Here is a 14,216-nt window from a genome sequence, read left to right as displayed (position 1 = left end):
CAATCAGAATTTGCAGCATTAATGTTAATGAGTAAAGATCATAAATTCAATTTCTGTATAAGTTACTTCTTTACTTCTTTGGCAACTTGTTAGTAATTTTTCAGATGCAAATATAGATTGCCCTCTGGCATTGGCACCATGGCTGAACAAAAAATTCAAAGTACATGCAGCATAACTAGAAGAAATCAGACACTAAAAAGAGGTTTTCTGACCACTGGTCATATAAAATTGAACCTAAGACATGCCACTTGACGCAGAATAGAATGAAAATAAAAAAAACAATCTATTTTTTTTGAATGGGGAAAAACATGAAACTATTTCAAAAGATTACAAAAGAAACTGATTATAAAAGATTATACATTCCCAAATTAAATTTTATATGTGAAATTCTTTTCATATCAGGTGACATATGAAGTTATAATTTCAGAAATCCATATTTCAAAGGTTTCTTAAGGGGGGGGAAAAGAGATTCAAGGTATTGGAAAAATCACTAAGTCAAATGCTCTGTATGAAGTAATTTGTATGTTTAATTTAGTCCAAAATATAAATGCTTGTAAACTAGTCCCATGAGTACAATAATAAATACCCTAATAGGTAGATTTAAATTCTACCTCCAATACTTGCTTATCTATAATGATTATTGGGCAAAGTCACTTAATTTCCTCTAAGTTGCAGATTCTTCAACTTCAAAAATGGGGAAAATGCCCCAAAATACATATTTCAGTGTTATAAAGATCAAAAAAATGCATGTAAAAAAATTCAGCATCTCCTAGAGGAGGTATTACTATTTCTTGGAACCCACTTCTGATATCACTGATATAGAAAATTCCAAATGAGGAAACTTCTCTAATAATGAATGTTGGCCAGAAAAATCGTATAGAGAAAGTCTGAGAGGTTAAATGAAATGAGTAGTCACACAAAAAGAATATGGGAAAAGCATGAAATCATGTTGCTAAATCTAGCTTTTTCTCTTCTATTCCACTCTATCCCTCACAATAGACATACTATGTCAAAAAAAAAATTACTGACAAAATGACAATGGTTTTATAAGTTAAACAAGGGTATAAAAAAACTAAAACTATTCAGTGACATTGTTTTCATGAACTAATTAGATATATTACTCTTAACTTTCTTTTGCAACACCTAAAATCCCTTAGTAAATATTAATATTTTCCAAAGCTAGATAAGAAAATTTACCAGAAACATCAACGAAGAAGAGTATTTAGGAAATAATCAAAGGAAAAAAAAGAAAAAGATAAAAGGAAACAAAATTCTAAATTTCAAAAGAGAAATGTGACTGTGACTTAACCAACAAGCAATTATTTATTATTCCACTTGCTGTGGGTTAAGCTTCAGAAAAAAATAAACAAAGAACATTACATATAAGTTCTGATTCTTGGTAAGCATCAGAGGTGGAATTCTAACTCACTAAGATGAGTTGCACAGATGTCAGACCTGATCCTCTCTTATACCATCTAGATGGCCCTCTTAAATTCAGACTAGTCTATCCACACTAGGATACGTTCAGAAAGTACTGGATCCCCAAAATCTGAATTGTACAAAAAGCTATTACCATATTCTGCTGACTAGTCTATAAACTTCTTTGCAATGGGCAAAGAAATGTGCAAAGTTTGCAGTCAGTTCCAATAAGCCTATCCTTGTTTCCCACTCAATCAAATAAAGATAGTGAGGTTAGAATCACCACTGACCAACATGTAAAATAAATATTTAGCTGGGGGGGGCACTAGGTAGCGCAGTGGATACAGCACCAGCCCTGGAGTCAAGAGTACCTGAGTTCAAATCCGACCTCAGACACTTAATAATTACCTAGCTGTGTAGCCTTGGGCAAGCCACGTAACCCCACTGCCTTGCAAAAACTTAAAAAAAAAATTAGCTATGGATTTTATGTTAATTATATATTTTTCCTTTCATATTGTCAATCCAAACAAATACTTAATAGGCAATCAAGTATCAAGATACAGCATGGCAAAGAAGAAATACAGAGAATCAGAACATTTTAGTTCATGAATACATTCTGACAATTGATAGTTGTCAAGCTTAAGGAAGAGAAAACCCTGATCTTTAGTTTTCACAAATGTAAATTAGATTATTAATCACATTATCCACTTCAGGTTTAATTTTGAGAAAAGCATTCTGAAAATCTCAAAATACTATGTGAATTTTTATGATTATTACTTTCAAAAATCCTTTTTACATGTGCTCTATATCTTCTGAATAATCACATTTATGGTTAAAAAGAACTGAAGCTCCTTTAATGATGTTTCTGATTTATAGATATAGAGGTATATAAAACATACCTCTTCAGCAGGAACCATGTTCTCTATTGCTTCTTCCCAATTTTGAAGATTAGGGAAGAAATAAGATAGAATGAAGACCCCTATGATTTAGGATTATATGTCAACAATAAGTCTAGAATAACTTAGCTGATCCTCTGATGAAGCTAATGAGAAAGTAACTCTTGCAAGGGTCATGTCAAGAATGCTAACAATTACTCCTGGTAAAGGAGCAAGATGTTCAAATTTTAGCTAAATAGTTACATTTCTATGATTTGGGAAAATTAAGAAAAAAAACTGATTTGCTTACATTGCTTTTAGAATTCCTTTTGTCACTCAAATAAAGGATAGCAGCAAAATACAAAAAATACTAATTAAGAAACAATTCAAAAAATACATACAAAAGAAACTGACAAATTACATACTCTAAGGAAAAAATGCAAGACAGAAACTATCTAGTGTTTTTCAAGTATATACTTTCCCACATGAGAATTCAAAGCCCATTAGTATGAGACTTAAGCTGCAAAGGAGACATTAAAACCTATTCAGGAAAGATATGACATAAATATTATATTTCAATTACATCCATCAAAAAAATTGTCTGTTTTTTTAAGAAGATTAAAAACAAATTGAGATAATAATATAATATTTCTAATAATGGGGCAGTAGATGGTGCAGTGGATAAAGTGCTGGACCTAGACCCATGAAGACCTGAGTCTCTAAAACTAGCTGTGTGACCCTGGGCAAGTCACTTAAGCTTGTTTCCTTAGTTTCCCACTCTAAAAAAAAAAAAAGAAATGGCAAACCACTCTATGAAAACCCAAATCAAATCATAAAGAGTTAGACATGATTCAACAACAACAAAGTCAATCTGGCTAATTGGAAATCTAGTATACAGGGATTTTGCAGGGGGGAAAAACCATTTTTGAAGTCTCTATGAATAAGTATATTAGATGTCTATTTCAGATAGGATTTTTTTATTCCAAAAGGATTGAAAGATGCTTGCAACTAACTACATAAAATATTCCTAACTATATAGGATGCTGTTTCCAAAAACTGTTAAAAGAAATCAAACCGGGGGCGGCTAGGTGGCGCAATGGATGGAGCATTGGCCTTGGAGTCAGGAGTACCTGAGTTCAAATCCGGCCTCAGACACTTAATAATTACCTAAGCTGTGTGGCCTTGGGCAAGCCACTTAACCCCATTGCCTTGCAAAAGCTATATGTGTGTGTGTGTGTGTGTGTGTACATTAAACTTAGTATCTTAGAACTTTTTTGATAGTAATGAAAAATTATATATCAAATAAGATGGAGGTATTGGTTTACATTTTAAGAAAAACCTAGATTAGCTGTTATAGTCCATTCTTACTAAAACAGAAAATATAAACAGTAACCAGAACCAGAGAATATGAGGATATTTTAAACTTCCTTATGTCAGACATTAAATCGCATTCAAGTGAAACTTTCCCAAAATCATGTGTTAGAGGTGAAAAAAATTCTTGAATTTTACAGAAGACTGCTTTTTCCAATAAATAGCAATAAAGGTAACTTTAATATGGACTTTGGATGTAGAAATATTTAAGGAATATTGTCCTTTATGCAATTTCAGTGTATATTTTTAGGCCAGAATTGTATTTTAATGGGGTTCCAAGTAAGGAGATGGGTGTAGTGGTCATATATGAATCGGGATGACTGGAGACGGCCCCAGATGCAAGATAATCAGAATTAAGAGATATGCCCAAGGTCACACAGCTAGTAAGTATCAATTGTCTGAAATCAGATCTTCCGGACTCCAGTGCTGGTGCTCTAATCACTGCACCATGGAGCTGGCCATGCACAGGTTTACACAAGTAACATAAACATCCGAAACTAGATTAGAACCTAGATGATTCTGACTCTTAACCCAAGATGCTCTCCAATATGGTATCCTACCAAAAGGTTCTTCAAGCTATACATATTGTCTCATCTTTATCAAGCTTCAACTAAATGGAACAAAAGCAGATGATATTTTAGACCCTTGAAGAAATACAGTGAAGAGCTGAGAGGTTAACAAATGATCGGAAGTCCTTAACTTAAGTTGTCCAAAAGCAGTCTTGGTTAGAATTCAGGGATCACATGAACTTGGATAGGAAAAAAAACCTCCTACATATGTATCTTAATAAGATTGGGTTCCTTTCTAATACAGTATATTTGATTTTTTTTCAGATTGTCAGAGATCCGTGGAATGAAAAAGACTAAGGATTGAAGTGATGTGTGTGTGTGTGTGTGTGTATGTACACACACACAGTATAAAGAGAATTAAAAACTTTAAATGAAAGATGCTTAAAAAAAATTAAAACAAAATCTAAATCAATTTAAGAAAAAAAAGCAAATTTTATGGACAAAAATAAACAGTATTTTACTGCTACTATAAAAATTCTAGAATAAAAATTTTAAGACATTAAGTCTATGTTGTTATTTTTTCCATATTTTCTAAATGAATTATAAACACAAAATGCAAAAGAGAAACATTAAGAGAGGAAAAACATTTTAAGACAACTGCAGTTATCAATAATAATTCATATTTCTAGAGAGGCTGAAGATTTCCCCACATAACTAGGTAATGTAGGTTGTAAATGCAATCTTAAAGGATTCATAAATGAGAAATGCCTTGCCCAGGATCACATGGAACTATGACTTAAACTTAAAAATGACTTTCTTATTACTAGAACATTACACCAGGTTATATCACATTCAAATTTGCTTTGTAAGAAATAAGGGTAGATCCCAAATCCTTTAAAAGTATGTGGCTGCAGCTTTCCTGTCATCTCATAAGAAAGAAAAATATGTCCCTTAAAAGATTAAATATTTAAGGCACAAACAATGGATACAAAGGAAATAAAGTGAGAATGTACTGTAATGTCATTAATTTTATATACCTTGAGTTCCTGGTTTCACTGGAGTTGAGGTTGAGCTAAGCAGGGGGTCAGAGACTGGATCTAAAAAGTTTGTATTCATATTAGTTTTACATGCAAGTTGAGATGCTGATTCTTCTGACACATTATCTAGGCACAACTTGTTTTGCCTACTTGTATCTAGAAGGTCTTTTCCAAAGAAGGCTTCCTGGATGAAAATAAGTAGTAATAACAATCAGTTATCTCTAACTGTTAAGACATTTCTACAAAACACTTTGAAATATTACATCCCAACATTCGATTAACAATTGAACAAAAAACTACCCTTGATGTTATCTTCTATATAAAACTATATGTGATATTACATTCTATACTAAAAAAAATCCCAAAGTTCTTTACAAAGAAGGGTTTATATATATATATTTATTAAAGTTAACTCTACTGGGATTAAGAAAAGCCCAGGTGAATTCAACAAGTGCAAAGCAAACTTTGTCCAAAATGCATCCAATAATTGATATAAAATCTAATTCTGATATGTCATTTTTACATTTTAACCAGAAATATACTTTCATCTAAATTAAAAGCCTGTCAAACTTCCATAAATAATAGAATCTACATATTATGCCTTTTTCAAAAACACAGATTTTATGTCCTAGAACTGATATATCAGTGGAAATGTCATGGATATTGAATTTTTTTAAAAAATCACAAATTATATGAGACTAAAATGGGGGTTTTACTGAAGCAGCTTAAGGCATTCCAAAAGTGACTTTATAATGAAAAGTTTGACTTCTAGGTCTCCTACTTTTGAGCTGTACATGGAGCTCAGTCAAGATAAAGTTTCCCAAGGTAGCATTCTTGGTACTGAAGCTTTGTTCTTTATTTGGAAATTGACTCATATCAATAACATTTCTCACCATTAAATCCACTGTTAACCATTTCTTAATGGCCTTAAGAAATTATTTTGAAATATTTTTTTCAGAGAATATAAATCATCCATAAAGAAATTAAAATGGTCTCTCTGAACTTGACATTTATAAACTGTGGTTGAAACCTTCAAAACCACAGTGAATCTAACATGCAGGGAGTCAAGATTATTAGACTAGACAAGAAAAGGAGTATATTAGTTATCACAATGAAGCACTAATTTTCTTAATAGCAACTTAATATTTTAAACATGAATACACTGATTTAGAAAACTCGGATAGCTTACCACATGCAAAGAGAAATATTTTGTTTGCTCACTAGAGATATTTAGAAAAATTACCATGTTTTGCAATGATCTGCTTCTATATTCTTTATATTTTTGTGGCTACATTTATAACATGAAAGTATCAATAATTATAAAATGTAAAAAAGGGGGGGGGGAAAGAGAGATATTAACTCTCATCTCCTCCCAACATTTCAGGTTCTTAATGTCTCCTGTATTGGAACTGAAAACTAATAGAAAAAATATCTTAAGAACTTAACACTATTGTTATTTCTTTCCATTAAGGTAAGTTGGGAATTAATTACTTGTTGTTCTATCTCCCGGTAGAGACCTGATTAAGTTAAGATTTATCCCATTTGTGCTTCTTATCATGAAAATATTTTTGTATGCCTCTTTTTTTTCCCCTAAGGATATTCAGCAAGCATTTAAATATTGCCTACTAGGTGACAACCTATACTTAGTGCCTTTTATAAATATAAACTCATCTAGTTTTAACAACATTCCTATAAGTAGGTGTTGTTATGACATTTTGCAGATAAGGTGACTGAGCTAAAGAGAGGCTGACTAGCCCAAGGTTGAGCAGCTTGAGAGCATGTGTGGTCGAGAACATCATGAATGGTGCATGTCCTATTGACGAGGCCACTTAGCATCCTCTAGGTCTCAGGGATAATCATACACCAAAAGCTTATTAAAAGCGTTCATGTGGCAGGAATTACACTAAGCATTACTCTCAAGGAATCCACATCCATACAGAGGTGATAACATACAAACAACCACAGGCACTCCTGGTAAGTAATGACTACAAAGAAGGCCTTCTCAGGTGGAAGGCACAAAGGAAGGCGAACTCTGAGGTAGAAGACAGCACACACATACACACACGGCACACTGTACACAACACATATATAGACATGTGTGTGTAAAATGTGTATGCAGGACATACATATATAAATACATTCACACAGTGTGCAATACAGGTCAGCATACCTACGTGTACATGTGTGCATGCAGGTGTAGGCATACAAACTATTTACATGTGTCTATGCATAGACATGCACACGCACACATACACATACACATACACATATAGTGGCGCAAGAAGGCCAAAATAAGTAGATTGCTGAATGCAAAAAAAGTCTAGAAGAGTAGCAAAGGATAAGTTTTTAGAGGGAGTATTACAGGAGTACTTCCTAATTGCTGTTGGAGATAAAGGGAGGTCACGCATAGGGGGTCACTGAGAGGGGAGAGAGATCAATATTCTTAAGAAACTCTTTTTGATGAATAGGTAGGGAATAGATTAAAACAGAAGGTAGGAGAAAGGGAGACAATTGAGGAGGTTACTGTGATAGTCTAGGAGGGAGGTGAAAAGAGCATGGGGTTAGGTACAGAGAACATGATGGATAGGAGAGGGGTTGCAAAAGTATATATGATAAAGCATGACAAAATTTTGGATTGGTGAGATGAGTGTAATAAGCTGAAGATGATACTGACACCATTCATGAGAATGACAAGATGATGATAATACCTTCAATGGTAATAGAAATGTTTCACAGAGGAGAGGCTTAGGAAAGAGTTCCATTTTTGGAAATTATGAGTTTTGAAAAGCTGTAGGACATCCACAAAGAACAAAAGGCAGCTGGTGTTGCAGGATGAGAACACAAGAAGAAAAGTGGGAAAGATTGAGATATATGAATCATGTGAATAGAAATGAATTCACAAAGCAAGATAAGAAAGGGGGGATCACAGAACACCTAGGAAAGGGTCTTGGAGAATATCCATGTCTTCAGTATAACTTGGGGGGAGATATGGTTAAGAACACTGAAGAACGGTCAAATATTTTCATTTCCCTTCACCTGTTTTTATTGTATAACAAATATTCTATCTCTTGCATGCAAGACTGTAATTCTTAGAATTACATACATCTTCCGAATATGTATCTGCTAAGAAAATCCTATTTCTTCTATTTATTATGTTCTTCTTTTGTATAAAACATACTTTTGCAATATATTTACATTTTAATTAAAAGTCTCACTTTCCTAAGTCTTGGTGTTCACTATCTTTTTAGATTTACATTCTGTAGAAGTAAAAAAGGTGCTTATTAGTTACACTTTGTTTATGTGGATGGGCATCAGGGCATTTTACTATTGGGATTTCTTAGATTGTTGGCATGAAGAATTAAGAATAAAAATTTCCTGTCTGGGAACTTGAATCTACCTGTTGTACCTATTTACAGCTTCAAAGAATGTGGAAGAAAAAAAAGAGTAGCTATGTTTTAAAAGTGTAGCTATATTTTTAAAAAAGTATATTTGACAAAATTGTACATATATGTGTGTGTGTTGCCCAGCACTTAAAAAGACTGGCTGACTGAGAAATACTGTCCAGATTCTTGTGGGCAGTACAAGTTGTCTCCACATGAATCATTGACACAAGGCGGCATTAGTTATTAGGTTTGACAAACCATTCATGGATCCAGGACAATCCTTGTTATGACAGAGAGGGCAGATGTTTGGCTGATCCCCTAAAGCAAAGAGCAAGTAATTGATGAAGGTTATGTGTAGAACTCTCCTGTCCCTTTTGAATTTCTACTCTGTTCTTGTAGAAAGTTGATGATGAACTGGGGCAGCTAGGTGGCGCAGTAGATAAAGTACAGGCCCTGGAGTCAGGAGTACCTGGGTTCAAATCCAGTCTCAGGCACTTAATAATTACCTAGCTTTGTGGCCTTGGGCAAGCCACTTAACCCCATTTGCCTTGCAAAAAAACAAAAAAAGTTGATGAACAGAAAGTGCCCCTACAAATAAGTGCAAAGGAGCTCCCCAAGATAGAGAGTTCTGAAATCCAGCACAGTAAAAAGTGGCTTGATCTTCCAAGACAGGAAAGTACCTGATTATCAAACTAAGAGAATATTTGTTGGGTATAATTGGACCCTCTAAGCCGAAGAACAGAGATATTAGGGGGGAAATGGATCAAGGTAAAAAGGAACAAAAGGAAATTAACAATAACTCCAAGATGATCAGATCCATTCAAGTCACAGAATAAAATACTTCCAAATAAAAGGGGAAAAAAGATGAAATAACAATATGGACTATCAAGATTTCCTAAAAAAGTTATTCAATATGAAGCAAGTATAACAATGAAGGCATTCAAAGCCTAGAAAATTACATAACCAAATATTTGAATAATATACAGATGAAATAAACATGTCAAGTAGTGTAACCTGACAAAACAGTTAAAAGAAGAGCAGTGCAGAAAACAAAAACTACCAAAGGGAAGAAAACACAAATTGAACAATATTTTACCAAAAACAATTACCAGTTATGAGAAAAGAACTACTACATTTGTATTCCAAAAACTGCTGTGCTATGAAGTAAAAGTGAAATTAAACAGCAAGACAGGAGGGGGGGGGGGGGGCGGCTAGGTGGCATAGTAGACAGAGCACCAGCCTTGGAGTAAGGAATACCTGGGTTCAAATCTGACCACAGACACTTAATAATTACCTTACCTAGCCTGTGGCCTTGGGCAAGCCACTTAACCCCATTGCCTTGAAAAGTCTAAAAAAACAAACAAAAAAACAAGACAGGAAAGGGTGCAATCCAATCAAGTCCACAGTACACAATCCTGTCACTGGGATCACATCATCTTGTACGATTCAATCAGTCTTTGTACTCACATCTCACCCATTTTCTCAATCTTTGAACTGTAGGGGAGAGCCATGAACTCCTAAACCTCCATGAAATGAGGAGAGGCAGATGACAGCATCATTAAGGAACTCTTGCAGCTCAATTTTTACTACTTTCATATTATACTACTTTGAGTTCTTTTAATTATTTTGAAATTGTTTGACTTCTTTCCCAATTTTTTAACATTTCAGTTTTTTTTTAGGCTCTGACCTCGAGGGCTTATCTTTTTCATATTTGCAAACTGTGTACTAAATGCAGCATCTGGCAGACTGTTTAATGACTTATTGATATATATGAAATGTAGTGAAGTTACGTGAGATGTGGAAATTGCATTTTAAAGAAAGAGGTAAAGATAATGATTTAAAGAATTAAGAATATGATTGTGACCAGAAATAAAAAACAAAACATAAATTGTTACCAAGCAATATGACTAATCTCTAGAAAATATGAAAATGACTTATGAATATTCCATATATAAATCACCTAAAGCTATTTAATATAACAAGGTAAGCTTATTTATAACACTTAATCAGTTGCAAAATATGCTACACAAAAAAGAAAAGTGAATGAAAGTCAAACCAAGAAAGATAAGCCAGGAAAACAAAATACACAGTAATGAAAAAACATAAATTGAAAAGGAATTAAGAACTTTATTAAAGAGATCTTGTGAACTGCCTGATACAATTGTGATAATGAAGCACTTGGGTAGGGGGTAGGTGGTAGGTGGTAGGTGGTAGACTGACTACAGTACCAGCCTTGATATCACGAAGATTGAACTTCTTGAGGTATAATATGGCCTCAGACCCTTACTAACCATAATATGACCCTGGGCAAATTACTTAACTCTGTTTGTCTAAGTTCTACATCTGTAAAGCTGAAGAAAGAAATAAAATATCTTTGCTAAGAAAACAACAAATGGAGTCATGAAAAGTCTGACAGGACTGAAATAAATATATCTTCACAGTGAGCTAAAAGAGAAATGTAAGATTATCAACTTTATTTTATACATTAAATGTTAAAAAGAACAAATGGCTGACACTTTCAAGGAAGATGTCCTACATAAACTATCGAACAAAAAAGCATTCCTTTTATATGATAATAATTCCTGGATAGCTTATCACTGACAAAAGATGATAAAGAACCTCCAAAAGGAGATATGTGAAAAAAGAATTTGGTCAAATAATTTATGTAAGAACAAAATGAATGCCTATTACTTTAAATATTATGAAGTAAGAAAAGATTATTCAGTCAACTGACATTTACTGAGAAAAAGAACTACATGAAGCTGAAATAGTCTTTCAATATTACCCTCTATTATGATTTGATAATACCTATTATGTGCCATGAATTTTGCTAAGCAATGGACCTATTAAAAAATGGAAGAAAAGACAGTCCCTGCTCTCTCCACTTTAAAGACTGAATAAGATGGACCCAACAATAGCTAAGAATCGTGGTGAATAAGAAAATATGGGTGATTTACAAGCTTCACCGGGTCAAGTGAACTGTTAACAACAGAGACACCCTTAAAAATAATTCTACTTATAATAATTTCAACTGTAATGTGTTTAATAAAGATGTTTCTGTTACAATTTAGACATGGTACGATATTCTCTCCTGCAAGGAAACAAATTATAGTATACTGCATTCAGTTAAATTAATTAGAAAAAACATTTTTTTAGGTTTTTTTTTTTTGCAAGGCAAACGGGGTTAAGTGGCTTGCCCAAGGCCACACAGCTAGGTAATTATTAAATGTCTGAGACCGAATTTGAACCCAGGTACTCCTGACTCCAGGGCTGGTGCTTTATCTACTGCACCACAGAACCACCCTGAAAAAAATTTTTTTAAAGAACACCCATACCTAGTTGCACAGTTGTATCAGATTTATGAAAGAAACAGTCGTTAAAAAAAAAGGACATAATCTGTTCTGCAGTTTTTACCTAAAAAACTGCAGAAGTAGAAAGACCACTAGTAGTCCATTTTATTCTTCAAGCAATGAATCTGAGATGCAGAGAGATTATCTTACTTGCCAGAGATCACACAAATATGAGAGTAAAAAGTAGATTTGGACTTAGTCCTCAGATCCTAGAGTATTCAACTAAGCTAGTTCTTATCATGTGCAACCAAATAAAGTTAGCCCCCAGAACCTCTTTGAAAAGATTTAATGTGACAGTCACTGGAGTTAAAAAGGGAGAATGTGAATGGAAGAGTTTTGTGAAAAATTTCTGAAAGTATAAAATTAGTATTAAATGGTGCTTTATTGGTAAATAAAACAAGGAACAGAGAGAAGGTAAAAAAAAGTACATAGCTATAAAAGACATACAAATTTCAAACTACTGGATATAGATACTAACATACCCTCAACACATGATGATAAATCACTGTCTTCTCTCCTTAAAAGTATGATAGGGTTAGAGATTTAAGTGGCCTTAGTGGTTACTTAGTGCAACCACAACATAATCAGCGTAAGTTTATCATGGAATGGGAGCAAGGGAATAAAAAAATTATCAAAATGGCATCTAAAATTAAGACAAGACCAAAAGGTACTTAGTACACCGAGTAAATAACCAACGCAAGCAGGTTTTATATATTCCATACATAAAAATCCAATAGAATAGATTTTGATCTTCATCATTGGAAAGAGTACATTATCTCAAAAGTATAAGAACACAACACCCAAATTGAACATATTACCTGCAGATATGCAGGGAAAGTTTCTTCAAGCTTATTTTTCTTTTTTCTATATCTCTTCTTTATTTTCTCAGTGCTGTCAGAGATAGGAATAGATTCATCAACCAGAGTTTCTGGTAACTGGTCACTCCAACCTAAAATAAAAAATATGACCATGACTACATCTTATATAATTATAAATTTTACATAAATTTTAAGGAAAAAAATCATGAAATTATATTACTGTGTTTATCCATTGAAAAATCCTTTGATTCAATAATCTCAAAAGACTTTATTATAAAAAAGTGATAAATTCAACGCAAATATTTATTCATCTGAAATCTATTTAAAATACAGCAATTTTGGGAGAACCTTTTATTCTTTCATGTGTTTGGTGTTGTGGAAAAATCTTTCAGTAAATAACCTCAAATTGAAAGATGCTGTCTATCTCCAGAAAAAAAATTTATAGAGTACAAATGGAGATCAAAATAAACTTTTTTTTAGGTTTTCACAAGGGGGTCAAGTGGCTTGCCCAAGGTCACACAGCTAGGTAATTATTAAGTGTCTGAGGCCGGATTTGAACTCAAGTACTCCTGACTCCAGGGCCAGTGTTCTATCCACTGTGCCACATAGCTGCCCCCAATATAAACTTTTTTTTAAAAAACAATGTTTTCTCAAATGGGAAGGAAGGAGGGAGAGAATTATGACTCAAAATTTTTTAAAATGAATACTAAGATTGTTTTATATTATTATAAAAATATTAAATATATTAAAATCAATAAAATGAATAGCATCAAGAACTAACAATATAAATATGTAACAGAATACTCTCTTGCCACCTGCCCAACCCTAAAAGTTCCTGTTGTTTCAGGATCTGCTAACATGAAATCCAGGTCAGCAAAATGTATAAAAGGCCCTGTCCTCTTGAATTCTCATCTCTTAAAACTTGGCTGATGTCCCAAGGCCTGATAAATCATCACATCTCACACTGATGAACAGACTACTGGTTCAGTATGGCAGGTGTGTGTGTGTATAGGGGGGAGTCCACAACTGACTGCGTTAAATGTTATATATTGTTACTTGCTAGGCTTTTCCTTATACGAATAAATACATCTTTTACTAACTGTTCAATCTCTCATTTCAGGGGTTTCCTATGTGCTGGGTGTTGTACTAAATTGTGAAGATATAAAATGAGAAAGCAAAAAAGATTCTTGGTCCCCAAGAACTTATGTTCTAAATATCTCCTCATAAATAGATATAGAAAATAAAAATTTGTAAGAGATACAAGGAGACCTAAGACAGGAAAGGATTAGCAGCTAGGAAAGAATCAGGAAAGCCCTAGTACAGAAGGTAACATTTAAGCCAAATGTTCAAACAAACTACTAACTCTATGAAATAAGGGGAGAAAGAAGAGCACATCAGCTATGGAGATAGTCAGGGGCAACATAAAAACACGACAAGAAAAACAGGTATGAGAA

The 14,216-nt window shown here is 33.5% G+C and overlaps 1 protein-coding gene across 8 annotated transcripts in view; it reads right to left on the bottom strand.

Annotated features, from left to right (window-relative positions):
- KMT2C (lysine methyltransferase 2C) overlaps window positions 1-14,216 on the bottom strand; it is a 291,259-nt gene that overhangs the window by 62,768 nt on the left and 214,275 nt on the right. For all 8 annotated transcript variants that reach the window (XM_074193304.1, XM_074193306.1, XM_074193298.1 and 5 more), the window contains exons 26-27: window positions 12,763-12,893; window positions 5,212-5,395 (exon numbers count right to left, since the gene is read on the bottom strand). In XM_074193304.1, coding sequence (XP_074049405.1) covers window positions 5,212-5,395; window positions 12,763-12,893 — 315 coding nt within the window. The remainder of the gene's footprint in view (window positions 1-5,211; window positions 5,396-12,762; window positions 12,894-14,216) is intronic.

Source organism: Macrotis lagotis, chromosome 7 (assembly GCF_037893015.1).
Source record: "Macrotis lagotis isolate mMagLag1 chromosome 7, bilby.v1.9.chrom.fasta, whole genome shotgun sequence".
Lineage (NCBI taxonomy): Eukaryota > Metazoa > Chordata > Mammalia > Peramelemorphia > Peramelidae > Macrotis > Macrotis lagotis.
The sequence above is the reverse complement of the archived record's forward strand: the minus strand, read 5'-3'. Positions and strand labels throughout refer to the sequence as shown.